The sequence below is a fragment of the Girardinichthys multiradiatus genome, chromosome 20, assembly GCF_021462225.1.
Source record: "Girardinichthys multiradiatus isolate DD_20200921_A chromosome 20, DD_fGirMul_XY1, whole genome shotgun sequence".
Lineage (NCBI taxonomy): Eukaryota > Metazoa > Chordata > Actinopteri > Cyprinodontiformes > Goodeidae > Girardinichthys > Girardinichthys multiradiatus.
Genome location: NC_061812.1, coordinates 44,360,282 through 44,383,716, shown reverse-complemented (window position 1 = coordinate 44,383,716; position 23,435 = coordinate 44,360,282). Strand labels below are relative to the sequence as shown.

The following is a 23,435-nucleotide window of genomic DNA, read 5'->3' as shown; positions in this document are numbered from 1 at the left end:
TACATAAAACGAGTGTTTGCAACACACTGCTTTACTTACAAAATGTGAGAAAAATTGTAATATGTCTTTTTATAACTATTCTTTTGTTTTTATGGTTTTCATTGTCTTTGCACATATAGTTGATTACAAAAGCTTCATTTTGATTTGGAAGCTCTTGTCTTAAAAGATTTCAGTGTGTGAGAAATATATCTAATTGCTAGGAACTAATAGCAGTGGCTCAGATGCCAATGTCAGGTCACTTGCAGTGTCTTATAGGCTTTCTTTCAGGGTGTATTTAGCTCCATCCATAGACTCTGACCAGTTTCTCTGTCCCGGGTGAAGTAAAGCTTCCCTTCAGCATGATACTGTCACCATCATGTTTCATTGAGGAAATTGTGTGTGCAGCGTTATGTGCTGGGTTAGTTTTCTTTCACACATATGATGTTTCACACATATGTCTTTTTATAACATGTATGTAAATGTCTGGTTATGACTGTGTAAGTGGTTCCCTCAAGTGGTGTAATGTAAGATACATAAGATTGACGTCTATAGGAAGCGCTAAAAGTTTTCACAACGTGGAGAAATATTTAAGGTTTCTGATGCCAAATTCATCAAGTTTAAGAAAGAAACCAAAGAGTAATAGTGTCACAGTGTAAAACTGTATTTTGGTTAATTTCAATGAAGTTCAGTGGTAGTGAAAGATTACAACACAAGGAAATTTTTCAAATTAAATTGTAATAAATCCAATTCAACAAAGGATACATATGTGGAAAGATGCTTCATAACCACTGTTAAGAATGTTGGTGGATCTGTGATGCTGCGGGCCAGTTTTTCTTCCAGGGATCATATGAATATTGTTGGACTGCCATCAAACTGAAAAGAGGTAATATCATCAGGTTAAAAAGATTAACCAGATGTAAAACCATCCCTTCCTTGCCCATCTCAGGTGCCAAACCTGGATCTTCTATATAGTGTAAGGTAAGATCAAGAGAAGGGAGCATAAGAGAGGACCAAAGTCTCTGGACAGTGTACAGGAAGGTTCAAAGATCTTGTTATCTCTGTATACTCCAACATGAAAGGGTATAGGAGAAGAGTATGTTCTGTCCTATGGACTACAAGGGGTTGTGAAATGTATAAACAGCAGGGAAGCCAGAAGTTCTGGTTCCATCTGATGTTTGGTCATTCCGAGCTTTTAACGGAAAAGAAAAAGTTTAAATTCTGTTTTGAAAAGCAGTGCATTTGAATGTCTTTAAATCTATTTGTTAGTATATAATGTCATCACAAAAGATCTTGGAATATGCCAGTGGGAATTACAGTGCCTTGCGAAAGTATTCGGCCCCCTTGAACTTTTCAACCTCTTGCCACATTTAAGGCTTCAAACATAAAGATATCAAATTCAAATGTTTGTGAAGAATCAACAAGTGGGACACAATCGTGAAGTGGATTGAAATTTATTGGATGTGTCAAACTTTTTTAACAAATAAAAAACTGAAAAGTGGGGCGTGCAATATTATTCGGCCACCTTGCATTAATACTTTGTAGCACCACCCTTTGCTGCAATTACATCTGCAAGTTGCTTGGGGTATGTCTCTATCAGTTTTGCACATCGAGAGACTGAAATTCTTGCCCATTCTTCCTTGCAAAACAGTTCGAGCTCAGTGAAGTTGGATGGAGAGCGTTCGTGAACAGCAGTCTTCAGCTCTTTCCACAGATTCTCGATTTTTTTTTAGGTCTGGACTTTGACTTGGCCATTCCAACACCTGGATACGTTTATTTGTGAACCATTCCATTGTAGATTTGGCTTTACATTTTGGATCATTGTCTTGTTGGAAGATAAATCTCCGTCCCAGTCTCAGGTCTCTTGTAGACTCCAACAGGTTTTCTTCCAGAATGGTCCTGTATTTGGCCCCATCCATCTTCCCATCAATTTTGACCATCTTCCCTGTCCCTGCTGACGAAAAGCAGGCCCAAACCATGATGCTGCCACCACCATGTTTGACAGTGGGGATGGTGTGTTTAGGGTGATGAGCTGTGTTGCTTTTACGCCAAACATATCGTTTTGCTGTGTGGCCAAACAGTTCGATTTTGGTTTCATCTGACCAGAGCACCTTCTTCCACATGTTTGGTGTGTCTCCCAGGTGGCTTGTGGCAAACTTTAAACAATACTTTTTAGGGATATCTTTGAGAAATGGCTTTCTTCTTGCCACTCTTCCATAAAGGCCAGATTTGTGCAGTGTACGACTGATTGTTGTCCTATGGACAGACTCTCCCACCTCAGCTGTAGATCTCTGCAGTTCATCCAAAGTGATCATGGGCCTCTTGGCTGCATCTCTAATCAGTCTTCTCCTTGTTCGAGATGAAAGTTTAGAGGGACAGCTGGGTCTTTGTAGATTTGCATTCGTCTGATACTCCTTCCATTTCAACATGATTGCTTGCACAGTGCTCTTTGGGATGTTTAGATTGGGAAATCTTTTTGTATCCAAATCCAGCTTTACACTTCTCCACAACAGTATCTCGGACCTGCCTGGTGTGTTCCTTGGTCTTCATGATGCTCTCTGCGCTTTGAACAGAACCCTGAGACTATCACAGAGCAGGTGCAGTTATACAGAGACTTGATTACACACAGGTGGATTCTATTTATCATCATCAGTCATTTGGGACAACATTGGATCATTCAGAGATCCTCACTGAACTTATGGAGTGAGTTTGCTGCACTGAAAGTAAAGGGGCCGAATAATATTGCACGCCCCACTTTTCAGTTTTTTATTTGTTAAAAAAGTTTGACACATCCAATAAATTTCATTCCACTTCACGATTGTTTCCCACTTGTTGATTCTTCACAAACATTTGAATTTGATATCTTTATGTTTGAAGCCTTAAATGTGGCAAGAGGTTGAAAAGTTCAAGAGGGCCGAATACTTTCACAAGGCACTGTATAGTGGTGAACAAGATCATCAGACCCAACAAACAGCTGTTCTGATGTCCTCAGTTTCTCTACATTGATATCTGTTGACACATTATTCATAGAATCCGATAGCCAGCACGCATTGATCAAATCCTTGCAAAACCTAAATAATCTCAGACAAATTGGATCCAACACTGTGAACTGTGACATTTTCCTTCCCCATAACTTGTTACAAAAGCAGTTTGCAGATTCTTTCCTGGTAATTTGAAACCCAACCCTTGTTACTCACCTTTTATCCTCTCAGCATGATATAGGGAGACCGATCAAAAGGATCTCTGATAAACACTGAGCGTTCATCTCCAGGGGGGCTCAGCCACTGATTGTGTTTGCATTTTCCAGATGGTCACTGAACGGGACACTCATTGATCTGGGCAACGACTACCGGCGTCACATGTCTGGGGGCAGCCTGATCATTAGCAACCTGGACAAGGACCAAGACACGGGGGTGTACCAGTGCATGGCTTTCAACACATGGGGTTCCATCCTGAGCCGTAGAGCCAGCATCCAGTTTGCATGTAAGTGCTGCTACATTTGGTAACACTCCTGGCATGGCTCTGACACAGTTATGACAGTCTGGCATCTCTTTGTATCTGCAGTATGTCACCCTGATGCCTGTAATATGCTTTTGGCCCAGAACTTGTTTTCCCTTTTTTTTCCTTTCCATTTACTCTTCCGATTTCTAATTTAGATTGCCTGGGAATAGATTTTCACAAGGGGACATGGTAATTGAGTGAAATGTCAGATGCAACAAACACAGGGGTAGCCTCTGACTGTCTCTGTACCCCATTGATTCTCATTAGCGGTTCAAACTCTTGACAGCCTCCTCGCCTCGTCCAAACAGAGACATATTTTGCCAAGTCATACTCAAGCTCTTGTTATCTACACTTTCAAGCAGTCAGGCAAGAATAATTCTTAAAATATATTTGTATCTTTGGATGGTAATCGCCACATATGTCTTTGCATATAACATATATGGCAGTTTGTGAGCAAGTTACGCTGTGACAGGGTGACTGCTACTCTGGCAGCTGGCTGCATAAAAGGGACTAGAAAGAAATTCTGGGATGTGATTGTGTGGAGTGGGGTTCTACCTTCCAGACAAGCCCTATAGAAGTACCGCTTCTTTCTTGATCAAGCCTGCTGACTATTGATCTTGTCCCTAGGATAGGGAGCCTTACACTTCCTCTCGTGAGATGAACTGCCATTATCCCTATAGCTCAGTAATGAATCTCACTTGTGGGGACCGGCTGAGGAACAGAGCTGCTTGACATTTATTGTCTTGCCTAATGCACGGTGAGGGAGGCCTGAAAGATCAGCAAGGCTGATACTCTGTTTTTCCTCTGTAATGAGGCGACTGCCCTAAGATAGAAATGTCATTCCTCCATCTTTACTTTGCCCTCAAAATCTTGCTGCAGTCAAAACATTCATCATATTATTTTTTATAGTATACAAGACATTACAACCTAAATATTCCTATAAAGTAATTATGTAGTAGCAGATAAAAATATCTACTTTCTTAGAACTACAGCCACCAAATTGATTGTGTCTTGGGGGGGCTTGGGACCTTTGTAATAAAGGAGATTCATTTTATTGTTAATTTATTGTCAATTATTTTTTGGAGAGCTTAATACACCAGACTCTTTGCTCATTGATTGTCTCTTTACCAAGGCTGCTATTAGTGGCCAGGATACATAAGACAAGTCCCAGACGTTTATGTTTTAGAAGCCAAAAAAAGGCAAGTGGAAGCATTTGAGCAACGTTAATAAGGTCTAAAACTGTGGGGACTTTTTATTTGGAGTATATGGGTCTCCGCCCAGGGCACTGTCATGCCAAATAAAACATTAATGGTGATAGGGTGTTCTCTCTGTGTCGTGCACAATGTAAGGGTTGTAAGAAAATATGGTGAAACTAAAGGGCTATTACACAGTTTTTTGGGTTTTTTTTCAGGGAAATATTTAAAGTTCTTTCATCTCTAGTTCAACTCTTGTTGAACTACATTATTGTACACCAACTAGAGATACTTTAAGATAGAGTTGGATTTACAGAATATTTCAATAATGTTTGTAAAATAGCAAAAAGAGCATTTTGATGCTTTTTGGCCATGTAGGTCACCTTAGGTTGAGGAGAAACTGTGAAAATTGTATTTAGAGATCCATGGATCAGTTTTCTGGCCAATTTCCGTTGTCTGGTTATTGCATATCTTTGACGTGCTTGTACTGATTTCAGATTAATCTGATTTCTCTTTGAAAGTTCTCCATTGATTTCTCTATAAGAAGAACATTTAAATTTATATCTTTCCTGCCATGGCCATTATTAAATATTTATATTTAGAAAGCACTCACCATAAAACAGTTTATTTTAAATACAAATACAAAACGATTAGGAATTTGACATCTTAGGCTATCTTTAGCATCTTATATTTGCCACGGTCAACACAGTCCGTGTGTGTACTGCCTGGAAAATTGACCCTTATCATTACTATGAGATTTCAAAAAGGCTGCCAGCATTCCCAATCCAGGATGCTGCATTAAAATTTGTAGGTTAAAGCTTCAAAGCAAATTTCCTCTCGATGGTTCAGCCATCCTGTTATCTGCAGTAAATCTTGCTCTCTCTTGCAGCCTGAAGGACTTATAGACACGTCATTGAAAACAATTCTTTTCTGAGAAGCTTTTTACGTTTCTTTCCTTCTTCTGACTTTATTATTTGACTTTACTTTGCCAGTAACCGGTAAGGGCTGACGAAGTTGGAAATTCTCTGATTTACGTCACCATCCTATTCTTAGTGCAGCTTTAACCGCAGTATATAGACTGGTCAAATTTGGACAGAACTGTTCTGACTTGAAAACAAGTTGTGAGAAACATTGGGAACTGAAGAATGGCCATTTTCATTCATTTAATATATATAGGGGTAACTGGGTCCAAACTGTAATGGCTGTATGCTTTGGACATTTTGATGAATGCTCCTGGTCTACAATGGCTGGCATCAAGGCGATCAGGAGAAGGCCTAAATGTGAAACTGTTTCATGAGAGGAATAAAGGCACCCTCATGTTGAACACAAGTGTGAGATGTACAACTAGAGAGTAATCGACTATCAGGTCACCAGTTTTTTTTTTTTTGTTATTGTTTTTGCTTGGCTCTGTCAGTAAAGCTGTTCATGTGTCAACTCATAATGACAAGCTTTAGAATCCTTTCAACAAAACTTTAGGTACTTCGTAAAAATCCTATAGTTTTGTTGATAAACATCAGAAATGACACGGCATCTGCAGTGGCTTGTTAGTGGAACGAGTATAGAGCAGCAGTACAAAATTATTATAACACTGAAAGAAACATCAAATTGTGTAAAGTCAAGCTGTCGTGCAACATCTTTTATACACATTATTTCTCTAAAAATAAAGAGTGGCAACATATTTATATCATCCAACATTTGTGTCTATCTTTTAATTTTCTCTAACAATCATTTATGACAGAAGGCACATCATGTTTTGGTGTTATTCCTACCCTGTTATTTATCAGAAAAGGAATCCTCAGTCACATATTTTAGCTAAATTGTTATCACCCATGTCTCAGAGATGAAGCCTGATTTTGCTACCACAGTCATGTTGCAGGACAAGCCATATGTTACCCTAATGCTAAAAAACAGAGGGTGACTCCATCTTTAAAGCAGGAGTGTTAAGTTTCCTGGTCTGGAGGTGTGTATCTATATGATGCAGAGAAGGGAAGGCATCAGGATCAACACTAAGGTCAAAGGTTGCTGCTCATTTATATAGAAATGATTTGTAGGACTCGCTATAAACACTTCCAACTCCATAACTTTAAATAAAATCACTGACCATAAACTCCATAGTAGTGGTACATACCTAGCTGGAGAACTAATTTTGCATGTTGCATTTTCAGATGGATAGAATTGCAATGGTGGAGCATTGTTTGCTCAAAGCCTCCTACCTGTGAATGTCATTAAAATGCAAGACATATATGCAATAGTGTGGCAGGGGCAGTGGGAAATCTTTTTTTGGATGGGTATAAATTAATTTCTGTTTGAATGAAAACAACGTACAGTAATAACTGATGTAGAAACTGAGGGCCAGTTAAAAAAAAAAAAAAGAAAAAGATTTCACAGTCTTATGCATCTCAGGTTGTTATCCCCAGTGCTCATAATTCAAACATTGTAGCTGTTATAGTGGCTTATTAACCTGTCCAGTTTATATCTGGCCAGACTTTTTCAGTTTTGTTGCTGAACAGCTGGTAGGGATGCACACTGTATCGCCATATTTTTCTTGCATTATCTGCGTGTGCAATACTAATATCACAAAAGACTGTGGCAAATATCCTCCATTTGTCATGAAAACATATTTTGCATGCCAGTATATTAGACCGATGGATGGAGTCTCACAGTGTCCAAGATGCTAAAGGACACAAAGTGTTGGAGCTCACATTAGAAAGAAAACAGTCTGGAAAGTGTGAATTTATCGTAACTCATTATATTACAATATTTACCAATAATATCGCTATAGCATGATTTTTCTGATGTAGTGTAGCCCTACCACATGGATAGAAAGGATCCAAACTGCATCAAATGTTAACTTAACTAAGTTGTAAATTGTTAGAATTTATCAGGTACATGTTTGGTAAATATTGTAGTTGAGTTGTGCTGTGGTGCCTCTGCAACATCTTTGCTTAAGAATTCTGCCGGATAAAATATATTATAACAGGGAATGTCTGTACACTGGCGCCCTTGCCCAGACCAATCATTCTGGCACTGTGATAGCCTCCCTCTGTAATCTCTAGGCCAGCCATTCTTATATGGCAGAGATTGATTCTGCTTACAAAGGAATCACTGCAGCTGTAGTGAATTTGGCCTCTAGCTTTCAGAGTTACAGTGTGTGGTCAGCTGACTCCCATGAAGCCCATTATTCTTCTGTTCAGATGCTACAGAAGAGGGAGGCGTATCCCCCTAAAGCACTGAGCCTGGCAACATCTTGATGCTTTTTAGTGCAAATGTGCACAATCTGGGCAAACAAGTCATCCTTTCATGTCTGCTAGGCAATTAGAAGTTCTTTGATTCACCTCCCCCTGTTTTTAAATGTGTTGCTGCTATGATTATCAGCAGCTATAAGATCAGCAAGGTACGACTCCTGCTTCAGCATAGCTTCTCAGAATCAGAAACGTTGTTATAGATAGAATCAGTATTTATTAAGGCAGCCTGATGAGATCAAAAGGATGTTACCTCTGTCTGTGTTTTAAGCCCGTCACCTCCTCCTGTGGCCTCCTACGGCCCTGCTGTGACTTGGCTCCGTTTGATTGTGCCACGGTCAACGGAGAGCTGCTCATTAATCTTAGCAGCACTCTGTCCCACTTCTCTCCATAATCTTCCTTCTCCTAATTTCCCTTATCGGTCACACTGACTTTCTTTTGTTTGTGTTTAGAAGAATTACTCCAGGCTGTTAGCCAGAGGGTGCAGACAGGGATCAGAGCGGACTGCGGCAGCTTCCCTCCATCCGTCATGAAGCCAGGGGTAGTTTATCATGCCAGGTTTTGCCCACCCCCCTTCCCCCACACCCCAGCAAACGCTCATTCATTTGCAGGCGATAGATTGTGCTGAGAGTATTGATGGGGAAGCTAATGCTTTTAAGTGCAAGATTACACCACATTTAATAATGATGTTACTTATTGCTGCTGGCTCTGCAAACTGTCATTTGTCATGCCCCTTGTGTTCTCCCAGTCCTCGCACAGCATTTCCTTCCACCTCTCTAATTTTATCCCATTTCAGTCTAATATCGTCATTGCAAGCTAAATTGCCGTGTTGCTGGAGTAAACATCAACAAGGCAGGTCCATCTATTTCATCAGCACCCCGGCGCCTTTGAAACTATCAGTTGCTGTCAGGAGGTGCCTTTGGGGCTATCAATGATGGCCCGTTAAAGTCTCAATCCTCTCCTCTTTGTTTCAGTGAGGGGAGTTTATGGAAAACCTGTGTTCCAAAACCAACCTCAAAGAAGGGTTTCTTTGATGAATAAACTGCACGAAAACACCACTGGAAACAGAGTGCTATGCTGCTGAGGATTCTGCTTTGTTAAGCTGCTAAAAAATTCAATTTCAATCTTTTCTGACTCATCAGATCTGGACAACTTCAAAACACTGTCGGTGAGGAGTGCCGTCAACGTCCGTGAGGGCCAAGGAGTGGTTCTTTTATGTGGAGCTCCGCCACATTCTGGAGGTAAGAGCTGCCATATCAAGCTGTTGTTTGCTTATTTTTGTGCAATTTTTATTTTACCCATAGGACTTGTCTCAATTTACTTTGCAACATTTGATAAAACGATATTTGATTATATGTATAATTAAGCATGGGCCAGTATGTGGTTTTCATGGTATGATAACCTTGTGTGAAAAGTGAAAATGTTATTTATTTATTTGTTTTGATTATCTAACATAGAATAAACACCCTCTATATCTCATAATAGTCCTTTAATAAACATGTCAGTTCTGCATAACATTGTACCTTTTGGCATATATACAGCTACACAACCATTTAAAGCTGATGTTTTCTAGTTCATTTGTTGTGCTATCTACTCTAGTTGCTAACCTTGCCAGCTCTAGTTTAGAAAAGCAATTGAACTAATACACTACTTTCCACACTTTTCATGAAATGAAAATTTTCTACACCGCCAACATTGTCTGTTTTATAGGCGAGGGAAAGTGTAGGAGCCTTTTTTTCAGCCAGCTGACCAATAATTCACAGCAACAGTTGTAGGAGGGGCAGAGTTGGATTACATTATGCTCTATATAGCCAGAATAACACTGGTCCCTTTGGAATTTCCTCAGGCATCTGTTGGAAAATATTCAAAAGGACTTTAAATTGTAGGAAAGGTATCACAGAACATTTCTGCAGTTTTGAAAACCAACATCTTTTGGTACATTGTCATACCAAATCCCTTTCCATTCCAGTTACATATATTAATACAAAGATCTAGATTTTACAAGGGACTAAAACCAGTCACAGCTTGTGTGTTTTGTTTGTTTTGATTATAATTAAAGAAGCATATTTCTCAACACAAGATTAAAGAAATTGTCTTATTTGCTTACTCAGACTGTAAGGTGTGAATATTGAAATGCTCTCATCAGGTTCACTGTGAATACACAAGTGCAGTATACAGGCAGTTAACTAAACATTGCACAAAGGCTGGAAAGTAGAAAACCTTAAGCTAGGAGCAGTAAAAATGTGAAGAAAACCACAGACAGACAAACAGCACCTCTAAAGTTAGCTAATTAGCACAGAGTATTGATCTGCTTATCCGGTAGAAAACATTCTGGTTACAAAGGAATCACATTACAATGGAAAAAAAAAAAAAAAAAAAAAAAAACATGCTGCTCAAAACTATAACCTGTCACTCTCTAACATAAGGTTTGCAGAAATGTTAAATAATGAGATTTAGTGCTACAAAGTTTGAATTAGCTGCATTTGTATTGTTCACAGTGCCTTGTAAATGTATTTATGTGCTTTATTGGGTTCTTATAAAATAGACCAACAGAGAGTTTTGTGTAATTGTAGAATAGAATAAAAACTATACATGGTTTTCTAACATTTCATGCATGTCATTTCCATGCATGCATTTTCATGCAATTTTATTCAGCCCACTTTTACTCTGATACCACTAATACCACTAGTGGAAATGGTAACACTAAAATCCAGTGTAACTATTTGCCTTCAGAGGTCACATTATCATTAAACAGTTCTTACAAAGGTGAGAGCTTTGTTAAAGAAAATTAGTGAACAAATGTCTTCATGTAAACCAAGGAACATCCCACAGAGCACGGTTCAATCCATTGTCCAACAATGCAAAGACTATGGCATACCAAGACATGGCTTTCAACCTAAACTGGTAGACTGAGCAAGGAGAGCATTACTTAAAAATAGCAGGGAGGAAACTCTACAGGAGCCAAAGAGATAGAGCCCAAGTATTAGTTGTGCACTTCACAAATCTTATTAGAGCAATTGTTAAAAGAAAACAATCAAAACGTCCAACTGAAGTTCAGCACAAGCCTTGTATGAGACTCTGCAAATATATGGAACAGAATTTTGTGGTCAGATGAGACCAAAATGAAACTTCTTGGCCTATATGAAAAATAGTATGGATGGAGGAAGACTAGCACCAAGGACACACCATCTCTATGGTAATACATGGCAGTGGGAGCATCATGCCGTGGGCATGATTTTCTTCAACAGGAACAAGAAACCTGGTCAGAGTTAACGGGGAGATGGATGGAGCTAACAACAGGCCAATCCTAAAAGAAAACCTGTTAGAGGCATCAAAATACTTGAGACTGGATCAGAGGTTCACTTTCCAACAGAACTACAACCCCATAACCCCATGCATTAACAAGTACTACTATGGAATTGTTTTTAAATGTCTTACTTTATGTTGGTCCATTTTATAGAATTGCGGTAAAACATTTCAGATGTTTGTGGTTATAACATGACAAAATGTCAAACAGTTCAAGGGCTACAAATCATTTGCATGACATTGCACAATCTGAATGCTAAAGAACATAAAGCTCTTGGCTGCAGACTTATATCCCTAAACATTACAGAAAGGATGCTCTTCGTGTGAAAATCAGAGACTTTATTGTATGAATTAAAGGCTACAAATAAAAGATTAAGTTGCAGGCAGCACAGCCCCAAACATGCTGCATATCTACAGAAAACCGAGGACAGCCACAATGGCTGCGGCCTAGCTTGTCAACCTCTTGATACAATAGCTTGCACACTGGAACAACCAATTTCTCTCACAAGAGAACAGTTTGTCGCAGTACATTTTACAGCTGGTCTGTGGGATAATGGGTCAGAGTACTCTGTGTGAAATACAGTTTGACAGCTTCCTTTTCTGACACAGGCTTATGCGCGGCAGGGTGCTGTAACTGTAGTGCTTTTGTGTTTTACCACATTCGTGAAAAGTGAATGAAAGTAAAGCAGTCCAAGCCATCTTTTTCCCTTCGTCACCTCCCTGCCTCTCTCTCTCTCTCTCTCCTTTTAATCCTTTTTTCCTTTCCTCTTAAATTTGAAAGCACAGATGTGCCTCGTAACCTTGCACTCTACTGAACGGTGTTAGACACCTACAACATGAGATGTTTCTTTAGGTTTACATTATGCTTGATTGACTCTGAATTGTGAAAAAGCTTTCTCTTTCACCAGCACATGCAATATCACACCACCCAGATGTGAAAAGTGAAATGCAATGGAAAAGTACCGTAATTGTTATTGTACTGCATCTGTAGTGCAACAAAGCTTTTTTTTTGTTTATTTAAAAAAGGCCTTTTTGCACTTTTTCTGCATAAAAGTATTTGTGTTGCATTTCAGTGGGCACTTGACGAAGAACTGCTGTGCAGAGTTCTATCACTGCTCATTACAGCAGCCCAGTTCAGATGGGGGTTATGCTGACTCTGAGCTATGTGGCTCCTGCTTGCCTAATCAGAAGGAGCTTTGTATCTGCATCGCTGCGCTCAGCATGGGCGCTTCAGCCGGTCAAAAGCCAAGTGGCTTGTACCCCGCTCCCTCCTCACATGGTGTTGGACATGATTGACAGTCATTACATGCACCTTTTGACTCTGATACTGCCCCCTACCCCCCCTCACCCCTGAAGTGGAAGATTGCATGAAGCACCTCCTTTCTTGAGTGAGGCTTTGGAAAATTACACTATAATTCTTCATGACAGGTCTTTCCTTTCTTATGGTGGGCCTGTAGCTTGTGAAAAGGAATGACAGCATGTTCTTATATCTGTATGTCAATCCATTGATCTCTCAATCCTTTCGTTCATTCGTAACGCACTTAAACTAAGTCGCTCAGGGACCCGGAGAATGGAGGCCATGTGTCAGGGGAGGACCACTGACGTGCTGTAATCCAGTTTGTTTCGGTCCCTTTCTTTTGGTCTTCTGTTTTGTTCTGCATAGCTGTTTCATTCTTGGTATCTCCTTCGAAAGAAACCTGTATAGGAGGATGCAAATAATGTGATATTCTAACATAAAGCAAAAGAGTTCTTTGATTCAGTCATTCCATCTGTATGTATACTCTGTGGACAAAAACTAGACTAACTGTTTTTCTCTGTGCTCTAGAGCTGACATTTGCATGGATTTTCAATGAATACCCGTACTCCGTCCAACAAGACAGCCGAAGATTCATCTCTCAGGAGACTGGAAGCCTGTATATAGCCAAAGTGGAGCCCTCAGATGTGGGCAACTACACTTGTGTGGTTAACAACACTGTCACAAAGCAGAAGGTTCTCAGCTCTCCAACACCATTGGTCCTCAGGAGTGATGGTAAAAAAAACACTAAAACTTTTCTTAGTTTGTGTATATTATTAAAATTTGTGTTATTATGTCATAAATGTATCTATCACTGGAATATTTTCTCTTATTGTTAGTTTTTATAGGAGAAATTAAAGGGATAGTTTATCATTTTTTACTCACTTGATGTCTTCATTTAATATAAATCCAAAGCAGAGTTAGACGTCATAGAGATAATGCAAACATTATTTTGAGAACCTTTAAATGTCATGTTTACAGTGAGCAGTTATGTACCAAAAAATCTAATAATTATTTACATGTTAAATAAAGAAAAGGGGTGGTGCGTCCCATGTTGGTCTTGTGTGAAACACATACAGAGAACCGAACATGTAAGGCATGTCTGATATAAAAACAAAACAGTGTAAAAATGTGTAAATTTGTACTTTCTCAAAATTCTGCACTGGCTTTTTTTTTTTGGAGGTTAGAGCTGTTTTAGGACATTAAAGGTCAACTTTTCCTCTTTCTGATACCTATGATGCTCTATTGTCTTTTGGGAAAATAAACAAGATGTGTTTTTATGTCAAATGTAGGAATGAAAGTTAATTAGCTAAGGTTTGCTTGCCATGCTTGACTGAATGTCTATATTTTAAATAAAACTTGGAATCTTCTAGTTAAAATACTGTTACAAGCCAAAATGAGATTTTAAAATAAGATTTGTTTTAGCATCTTAGGTGCTTAAATCCCACAATTTGAAAACACGTTACCAGAAAGGAATAATACCAAATTTCTGTTGTGGGATTCAGTTGAAAGGGTATACAATTACTAACCTATGTGCAGTAGATAATTCTCTTAGTGTCTTCATTTTGTGTATTTCAAACGAGTTAATCTTGGAGTCCCAAGCTAATGACTAGCTCAAGCTAACAATAAATCATTAAACATTAAATCTGAAAAAGTGTATTCCTACTGCTGCTAAAATAATATAACACATTGATTAGTAAAATTATAACAATGTCATTTATTATATTTATTTATTGTTGTAGTGATTCTGATACATGAATTTAAGCAAATAAATTTGAATAAGCTCCTACAAAATGTATTAGTAGATTTTTGAAGTTTTTATTTCATATTATATCTTCTTGCTGTTCTGCTCTGTACAGACTAACACAAGCATAACAGGGTGATATTAGCTGGTTGATTAGTTGGGCTATCTGCTAAGCAGCCAGCCTGTTTGGCTGCTTAGCAGACATGCTACTTGTAGCTACCCAACCATTGTCTTAGTGGTATTTAAAAAAATTGACAGGTTGAAGGTTCATTACCTTCAACACCATGATTGTATTTGCTTTTACTGACCTGAAACAAACACAAACAGCCATATTTGTCTGACTTTTAGAAGTGTAACAGTCTTTGTCCAGTCTTTGTTCGGCCAGCTGACTGGCAGCTTTCCTGGATAAATTTTTTGTTGCTTCACACCTGTTCAAAATTTTGCTACACTTCGATATTGGTAACATACTCATACATGACTTCTGCTGAATCAGTGTGGAAGCAGCATGTTGTACTGAGACAGAATTAATTTTATATAATATTTAAATTGACTTCTGCAATGTGACGCTGACTGGTTGGAAACATTTTTACGGAGCTAAGAATTTAGTTATATTTTAAATCGTTTTGATGCAAAACAGATGATAATCACAAAGGAACTAATAACCAAAGCTGTAGTGGGAAGTTAAAAATATCCTTCTGCGGTTTTCCACAGTGAAAGAATATAGCAGGGCAAATAAATAACACGAGTATATAAAAAAAGACTTCTGTATTGCTAATGTTTTTCTTCCACCACCTGCAGCATGTTTAGTAATAATATACAGCCATTAATAGGCGCTGCTTTGATGACCTAGAAACTAAGAAACCATTGCCTGTATCTCTCTGTATATCTTGACATACCAAACTACTGATCTGACTGTTAACCGCATACATTTCACAAGTCATTACTGTTACATTTCTGCAGATTAATACTTATTATTAGTTAAGAGGCTACCATAAAACACCTTTATTTATTATTGTCTATTCTGCTTTTTAACAAAAAGGCACACACAGGACACCAAAGCTGCTCTTGCTCCCGGGCACAGGCACTGAAGCTGGTAATAACAAAGGGCATGCTGCTATATTTGCACCCATCCCAGCGATGTGAATATAAATAAAGTTCTAAATGAAGTTGCATTCAAAATCTCTGCAAGTTATTTCCACCAAGCTAATCTTTTTCATGATGTGTTCTCCTTAATAAGCCCTTCAATGGTCACTTTGCTACATGCCCATAAAGACATTTTGTGTTAGCTGTCCCGCTCTGTCAGTGCTTTGTTTCTGATGCAGACAGACACATTGCAATGTCCGCTCCTCATCAGTGCTATAAAAAGCTTGTTGTCTGTTCTTCTCTCTGTTTTCTAGGTGTAATGGGTGAATATGAGCCCAAAATAGAAGTTCATTTTCCAGATTCGGTTCCAGCTGCAAAGGAATCGGCGGTCAAACTGGAATGTTTTGCACTAGGAAAGTAAGTCAGTGTTTTGCTATATTTTGTGTGCCACATAAACTGTAGATGCATTTCCAACATAAATTAGAGCTATTTAAGCAAATCATAGGATGTATGTTTTCTCTGATTTCCCAATACGTAGTTGAACAAGTGCCAGCCTAAAAATAATATGAAGTATAAATCCCAAATTCCTTAAAGAATGTATAAAATCTGGGTTCCCACACTTTGAAAAAAAAATCAAGCCTTGGTCTTATCTACTTTCCTTCTGCATTGAGTCACACTTTGATCAGTGACTGGGAGCTGAAAGCCTGGGAACTTTTGTTCCTTTCCTTTTTTTTGCAGCCCTGTCCCAGAAATAAGCTGGAGGAGAACTAGCGGCGTCCCTTTCCCCAGCAAAGTCAAAATGAAGAATTCGAATGCCGTCCTTGAAATTCCTAATTTTCAGCAGGAAGATGCAGGAACGTACGAATGTATAGCAGAGAACCGACGGGGCAAAAATGCTGCTCGGGGTCGTGTTTCTTACCATGGTAAGAGAGACAATTCTGGCTAAATTATGAGGATTAAAGTAAAAATAAATATTCTCATGGACAAACCTTCTGCTTTTTAAATGTGGGGATATATTTTTTAAAATAAAATTTTGTTTTGCTTTGAATTTTGAAACACATTTAAATAAAAATGGCTATGTTTTAAATATAACTGGATTGAATTCGACTTTTCTGTCAAAGTCATAGGCAGACAACAACTGGATAAGACTTTGCAAAACAGACTTCATATTAACAAGAAATACTCTGGCGTTTTAAAACTGTCAGCCCCCGTGGTTAGAGATCTCATGAGACCCTTAATCTGTAATTTATATGTTGATAACCATGTGTTAAAAGAGCAGCACATAAACTTTAAATATGTTTGCTGTTGTGACATTATAAAGCCTGATACCAGTATGTACGTGACAGAAGCCTTAATAATTAAAATACATGTTTGAGCTGGTAATCCTCTCTTTTTTTTTTTCAAGCTAAACCTCAGTGGCTCCAAACAATAACAGACACAGCTCAGTCCATCGAGGAGAACCTCTTCTGGGAGTGTAAGGCCAATGGAAAGCCAAAACCATCCTACAGTTGGCTGAAGAATGGCGAGCAAATGATGGCTGAGGTATGAGGTTTTTGTTGCATTTTGCTCCAATTATATTGATGAAACAGTGAACATTGCCAGCACTAAAAAGATAGATAAAAGTAGGCAATCTGCTTCCTCCTCATGTGCAGAGACGGTGTATAGAAATTTAATTTGTGTGTTATGTTCTTCTCACAGTTTGCATATTAGCAGAAGGTTTTCACAACTTGCTGGAATAACACACTGAGTTTGTGTATACATTCGATTAAATATTAAAATATTAACAATGTATTATTTTCTAAATTGGAGTTCTGACTTAAGTTTGACTACATTTTTTAAATTTTTTGTCCACTCATGCTAAGTTACTTAAAAAAAATGACCTCTTTTGGTAACTTTTGTGCTCAGGAGCTAGGGTAATTACTATTGCTAAAACATTCAAACCACCAAGGAACATCTTCACACCTTCGACTTGTACAGCACTGTGTGTGCTAGTGATTTGTTGACATACAAATTGTTAGTACAAACAACAAATTTTCTTACAGCAGCTATCACTATGTTTAATAGACATGGCAGCCATATTTGATTTAAGATAGGGGTTGGTGAGGAAATCTGCCTCTAGGGGGCAATCTGGGGTGCTGTTTGTAAAGTTACACAGTCAAAACTTGACCATGTCATTAATACATTTAAAAAATGTCACAGTTCCAAACTACATATTTAATTAGCAAGCTAAATATTTAGTTTGGAGCTAAATATTTAGCTTGCTAACTAAATATTTAGTTTGGAACAAAATTTTTAGTTGCTAACTAAATATTTAATTTGGAACTAAATATTTAGCTTGCAAAATAAAAATTTAGTTCGGAAACTAAATAAATAGTTGGCAAGTTATATAAATAGATATTTAGTTTGGAACTGTGCCATTTTTAAATGTATGAATGACATGGTGAAAAAAATGACTTTAAAAAATGAACCCTAATTTTCTTTCTGTTACGACAGGCTAAATAACCAAACATATTGCTGTCAATTTTGGACTGTATAGCTACAAACAGTACCCCATAGCAATCTAAGATATGGAGTTTAAACGAAAATTCAGCATGGAAGACTCACCATCACCTCCAGCTTCGTCTAATTACTCCTCCATGCGGCTCTGCTCCACCAATCATTGTCAAGTCTGCATTTCTCCCCGGCCAATCATCCTTCAAGGCTCCGCTTTAAAAGATCTTCATCCATGGAACCCTCCATTCTGCAGCTGAACTTTGACCCTCCTCCACCCCATCTCCACCATTTGGCTTCTTTCCAAATCTCCTCACGCCTCCACTCCACCCCCAGGATTGGATCTTTAAATCTAACCCTAAGATGTTCATTCAAGCACATGTCATTCTCAGCATTCACATCTTCCACTGGGGTCCGAGCACCAAAGAAATAAACATTCACTAATAAACTTTTCTAATTGCATCACTGTCTTCTCTGTGTGAGTCTTTCCAGGTTGAATTTACCTACCATATAATGAGTTAGATATGTCCTAGTGGCATTAAAATTGTTCTTATTATTGCACTATACTGTGTATAGTGTACAAGAAAACTTTCACACAATACATTAAAAGTAGAATAAACACAGGTTGTATCCCACATTAGTTCAAAAATCCTGTGGCCTGAGCAAATTTGTAAAAGGACTAACTTTAGTCTGCTAACACTAAAGTCCACAGCTAATTTAGTAATTTTCACACTTTTTAAACAACTCAAACACAGTAGTTCTCCAGAGGTTTTTAGAATTATTCTAAAAATTGCAACATTAAAAAATCAACTGCTTACTTCTGAAGTATTTACACACAGGTTATATGACTTGATTCCAATCTAAACCTCAGTGGTTTTGCCGTTTGCACATTCAGTTCTTAATATGTAGTTTAAATTATGTGATTGTATTGTTTTTATTGACATTTTTTTCTATATTGAAGGGTTTGATGCAAGTTATTTTAGTGGATAAAATCCAATGAAATAGTGTAACATTTCAAATCAGAATAGTGTCATAAAATTGTCAGAATTATTGGAATCAGTGTCAATATTATTAACTAACAGTTGTTTAGACAAAAACAGTTAAATTGTGGTACCTGTATGCACCAGGTAACTGTAAATACACTTCACATATTGTAGTTATAAGTTGTCATTCAAGTAGTGTTTAAAATAGAAAAAATCCACCTACCTGTACCTACTGCTGACACTTTGATTAATGCTGAAGTTGAGCAATAAACTGAAAATATATTTTAAATAGTACAACATGACTTGAACTTTTTCAGTTAGTTTTGTTGTGTCACAAAAACAAATAAAAACCTCCCTATTTGCTGGTATTATATGACAGATCAAAGGGTATGGGTTAGTTATGTTTAAAGTTCTACAAAGATATTAAAGTTTCTCAAGTTTTAAGTTTAGATATTCAACAAAGGGTCATTACCACACAAGTGGGAAAAGTGGAGGTTTTATTACCAACCCCGAATCCAATATGAATGCCTTGCATATAAAGCTTGTCATGGCTGCAGTAAACAGTTTTTTTGTGCTTCTGACAATGTACTTCTCATTAAATATTTCACACACACACATACACACACACACAACACACACTCACAGAATACAGCATAACTTCTTAAAGAGGAACTAAACCCAAAACAATTTTTTTGCAGATAAACTGTATAAAATGGGCCTTATGTGTACTATCTTTATGTTACTGTGCTATTTGTTTAAATTTCATGTAAACTTGTTTATTCTTCAATATTTGTCCTAAATCCATCTTAGTGCTGTCCTCTCTAGGCTGAACAGTGGTTAATGCAATTGAATGTTCTTATTGGTTTAAACAGTATAGCTTGGTACATGCTTATGTCACTGCCCTGTGTTCGGGTATGAAATCATCTAGCGGCTTCGGGCATCGCCAAGTCAGTGCCTTGAGCCAACGGCTTATTAGCTTTAATTGCAAATGAAAACCTGGTCATTATGTCAACTAACAAATCCCACTGGTTTTCAAACTTGGAACTGGAACACAGTTAAGCTGGTATTTCCTATCATGTTAAATATGATGGCATATTGAGTTCCTATGAGTCCCCTCAAGTGTTCAAATAATTGTTTACTAAATAGATCATAAAGTAGGACAAGCAGTCAATTTTACATGAGCCACTTTTCCATTGAATGCACTTTCAGCCACCAGGATTAACCAGGATTTTGAAAGCCCTCCGCCCGTAAAACTTTACCCAAGTAACGGTCAATCTCCTGGGTCCACACATTCCCGAAAAAATGGTCCTGGTCTGGTGGTAGGGCTTTCAGATTACCCCGGGATTGTTGAGTGGGGTTATGTGCTGAGCAACAATGATAGGTGGACCTTTTCTTGCAGTGTTCTTTCTGACTTTCACTCACCTACCATATTTAAGACCTGCATGCTGTTGTTATTGTTTACTTTATGCAAGATGTACTTTTTGTGATCAAGAGTGGACTGAAGGAAGAGGACATACAATAGGTGTATGGATGATGTGGTTCAGGCTCTTTTAAGTGTTTTTGATGCTGAAGACATTCAGCGGGACTTTGAGTCAATGACACGGAATGATGGCGTGTACGTCAAAATTGGCACAAAAAAAATCGTATTACCGCCTCTTGCTTCTTTTAAGTTGTAGTGCGGTTTTTCACTACTTCCCCACGCATCCTAAGGCTGGTTTAAATACATTTTCCACAGCATTTCAGAGCAGTGGAAACAGACATCAGACAAATAACTCGGGGATCCTTTTACCCAGGTAAAAAAAAATCCCAACTATTTAAACCCATGGACCTCAGTCTTTCGGTAGAAAAGAAGCTATTAAGTTTAAAGCATACAACATGTCAAGTTAGTGATTCTTCATCAGTGCAAACTGCACAGGGTAGTCTGAGATTAACCAATTACTGGGTCATTGCCATGATATTTGAGTCACTATTGTATTGGTCCTGTAGCAAGGGTATATAGGTGTGGTATGAGCTGTGAAAACTGCAGCAATCATGCAGTGGAATTTTTTGACATGTCCAGAAATCTGTGGCAGTATGGTTGATCTGGTAATCAGACTGGGTACATCTACATTGTAAAATGGCTCAATGTCTTGTTACTGCATAAAACGAAAAGCACATGCGCAACATCGTGATGGCAGTATTAATTCCGGTTTGTTGTCATTCTCAGATCCACGTTCTGACTTCAGAAGTAAATGGAAAAATTGCATTAAGTTCGTATGGGAAGTTCCTAAAATTTCCTTTACTGTATTTCAAGAGGTTTCAAATGAAGCTTACATCACTTTAATTAAACAATTTGTAGTTTTTAACTACAAATTATTGGTTAATCCTTTGTAATTACCTTTTGTATTATTAAGCTCTAATAAAGGCACCCCAGATACAACCAGTGGTACTTGTAACAGTTTGAAAACCATGGGTTTAGTTACTAGAGATACGTGAGAATGGTAGCTGTCTAAACTGGACAAGAAATCAGATCAACAACCTTATCCAACATGTCAATCACTTTAATAGCTTGCATTCACTTTTCACTCTTTAATTTGACAGAGCTCTTACTCAGTGACTAGATAATACAAGGATTATGACGGCTAATGCACAAAGACTGCCTTGGGAAGAGAAACAACGGGTTCAGCCTTATTTCAAACAGATGTAAATGTACAGTGCCTGTACACATTTGTTTTTGTGTTTCTAGTAAGCTTATATCTAATTTACGTTGGTATATCGACTGTCATGTTGTGAGAGGATAATTAACGAAGTCTTGTTTCTCTTCCCCTGCAGCAATCTGGATCTCTTACCAGCTTATTTGGTTAAAATCACCCGTCATCATCTGAGCTGCCATCACAGTGTTTCCAGTTGAATGACTACAGAAAATAAATGACATTTTAATAGACTGCCTGTGCTTTTGCCAGCATTTCCTAAATTCTTTGTCTAAGATTCAAGTTTGCAGTTTTCAAAAATGCCTCCTCATCTATTCTAGGTTGAATATAAATGCAGTGACACAATGCTGCCTGGGATTTATTTTATTTTTCCTCCTTCTCCTTTTCTGCTGTCCTCCTCCCTTCATGTTGCATGAATATTTGCTGCTGTGCCTTTGAACATAATAGACTGGCCTTGCAAGGGATATGCAGAACTGTTTCTCTTTACTCTGCAGGGCCGTGTACAAATCGAAAACGGAGCCCTTTCCATAACAGCGTTAAACCTGTCAGATTCCGGGATGTATCAGTGTGTGGCTGAAAACAAACATGGCAGTGTTTATTCCAGTGCCCAGCTAATGGTGTTAGGTAAGATTGCTCCCCTTCTTCTGCTCTCATTCTGCTTATCTTTCAATGTATTTGATCATCTGCTAAGATAAGAAAGCCGCCCACTATAATGTTCCTCAGAAATCAGTCTGCACCCTCATTTGATGTCACCGTGGGTTCTGCCAGCGAAAATATAAATCTGATAGAGTGTCTCATTTTACTTTTAGTCGTTTCATCTATTGATTAGGATACTACCAACACTGCAGCATTGTGCATGCTTTCTCATGTAGACCCGGTATTGATTTATTTGCAAAGCTTTGATGACTGGCTCCATGAGAAATTTAATTCTCTCTTGGTACATGAGATGACACTTGGATGGTCCTAATGATGGCTAACTCAAATGTGATGATGACTACAGACCCCGGCTGCAGGATGGATATATGATAAGGGGGGATATGATGTTTTTTCTGCAGTTGAAGAATGAACTGACCAGGATGTCATGGCCCAGTAAGCTTTTATGCTTACTTTGTGCTGTCATTTCCAGCTTATCTTCCTAATATATAAAAAGCTACAAGAGAGTCTATCTCAATACCATTGCAGTGCCTTGCAGAACACAGGTTTTCATGTTAAAAGAGCAAACTTTGTGACTTTAACAAATTGATGCATGCTATTACTTTTAGAAATAAAACAATAAACGTATACATATGAATTCAGCCCCTTTTACTCTCATACCCCTAAAAAGTGCCTTTAAACATTATACCAAATTAATAAATACAGCTGTTCTGTGAAAGTTTATTTATTTATTTTTTTTTCTTTTGAGAAAATTAGTGAACAAACAGCCTAATGACAACCAAGGAATGCAGTATACAGGTCAAACAATATATAAAACAATACTCCAAGCTTTCAACATCTGACAGAGCTCTGTTTAATTCATCATCTGATAATCAAAAAGAGTACTGGCACAACTTTAAACATACCACAATAATGTTGTCTGAATTAACCCAAGTAGTCAAGCAAGGAGAGCATTAATCAGTTACCATGTTCAAGAAGAACATGGTAACTCTGGAGGAGCTGCAAAGATCCATAGCTCAGGTTTGAGTGGCAAGAAGAAAGCTTCAGTAAAATGTGTGTTAAGAGGATGCTGATGTTGTGATAAATCTTTTATGCATTTTTATGTGTTTTTATCTTCTGTGTTCATTATGCTATTTATTGGACATTTTAACATTTTATGTTGAGCACTGTTTGTGATATCTGTAGCAGCTTTCTGCCAAGTAACTCAAATAAAGATCTAAAATCCTGAAGAAAGCCTTGATCCAGCCCACTAGCAGTTTTTCACAAGCCATGTAGTGGA

General features: G+C 38.0%; 1 protein-coding gene across 1 annotated transcript in view; it reads left to right on the top strand.

The window, feature by feature from the left end:
* The window catches only part of cntn3b (contactin 3b), a 103,435-nt gene that overhangs the window by 37,891 nt on the left and 42,109 nt on the right, over positions 1–23,435 (top strand). The window contains exons 4-10 of the mRNA XM_047348174.1: positions 3,284–3,459; positions 9,055–9,153; positions 13,044–13,247; positions 15,654–15,756; positions 16,078–16,262; positions 16,745–16,881; positions 21,997–22,126. Of these exons, the coding sequence (XP_047204130.1) occupies positions 3,284–3,459; positions 9,055–9,153; positions 13,044–13,247; positions 15,654–15,756; positions 16,078–16,262; positions 16,745–16,881; positions 21,997–22,126 (1,034 nt within the window). The remainder of the gene's footprint in view (positions 1–3,283; positions 3,460–9,054; positions 9,154–13,043; positions 13,248–15,653; positions 15,757–16,077; positions 16,263–16,744; positions 16,882–21,996; positions 22,127–23,435) is intronic.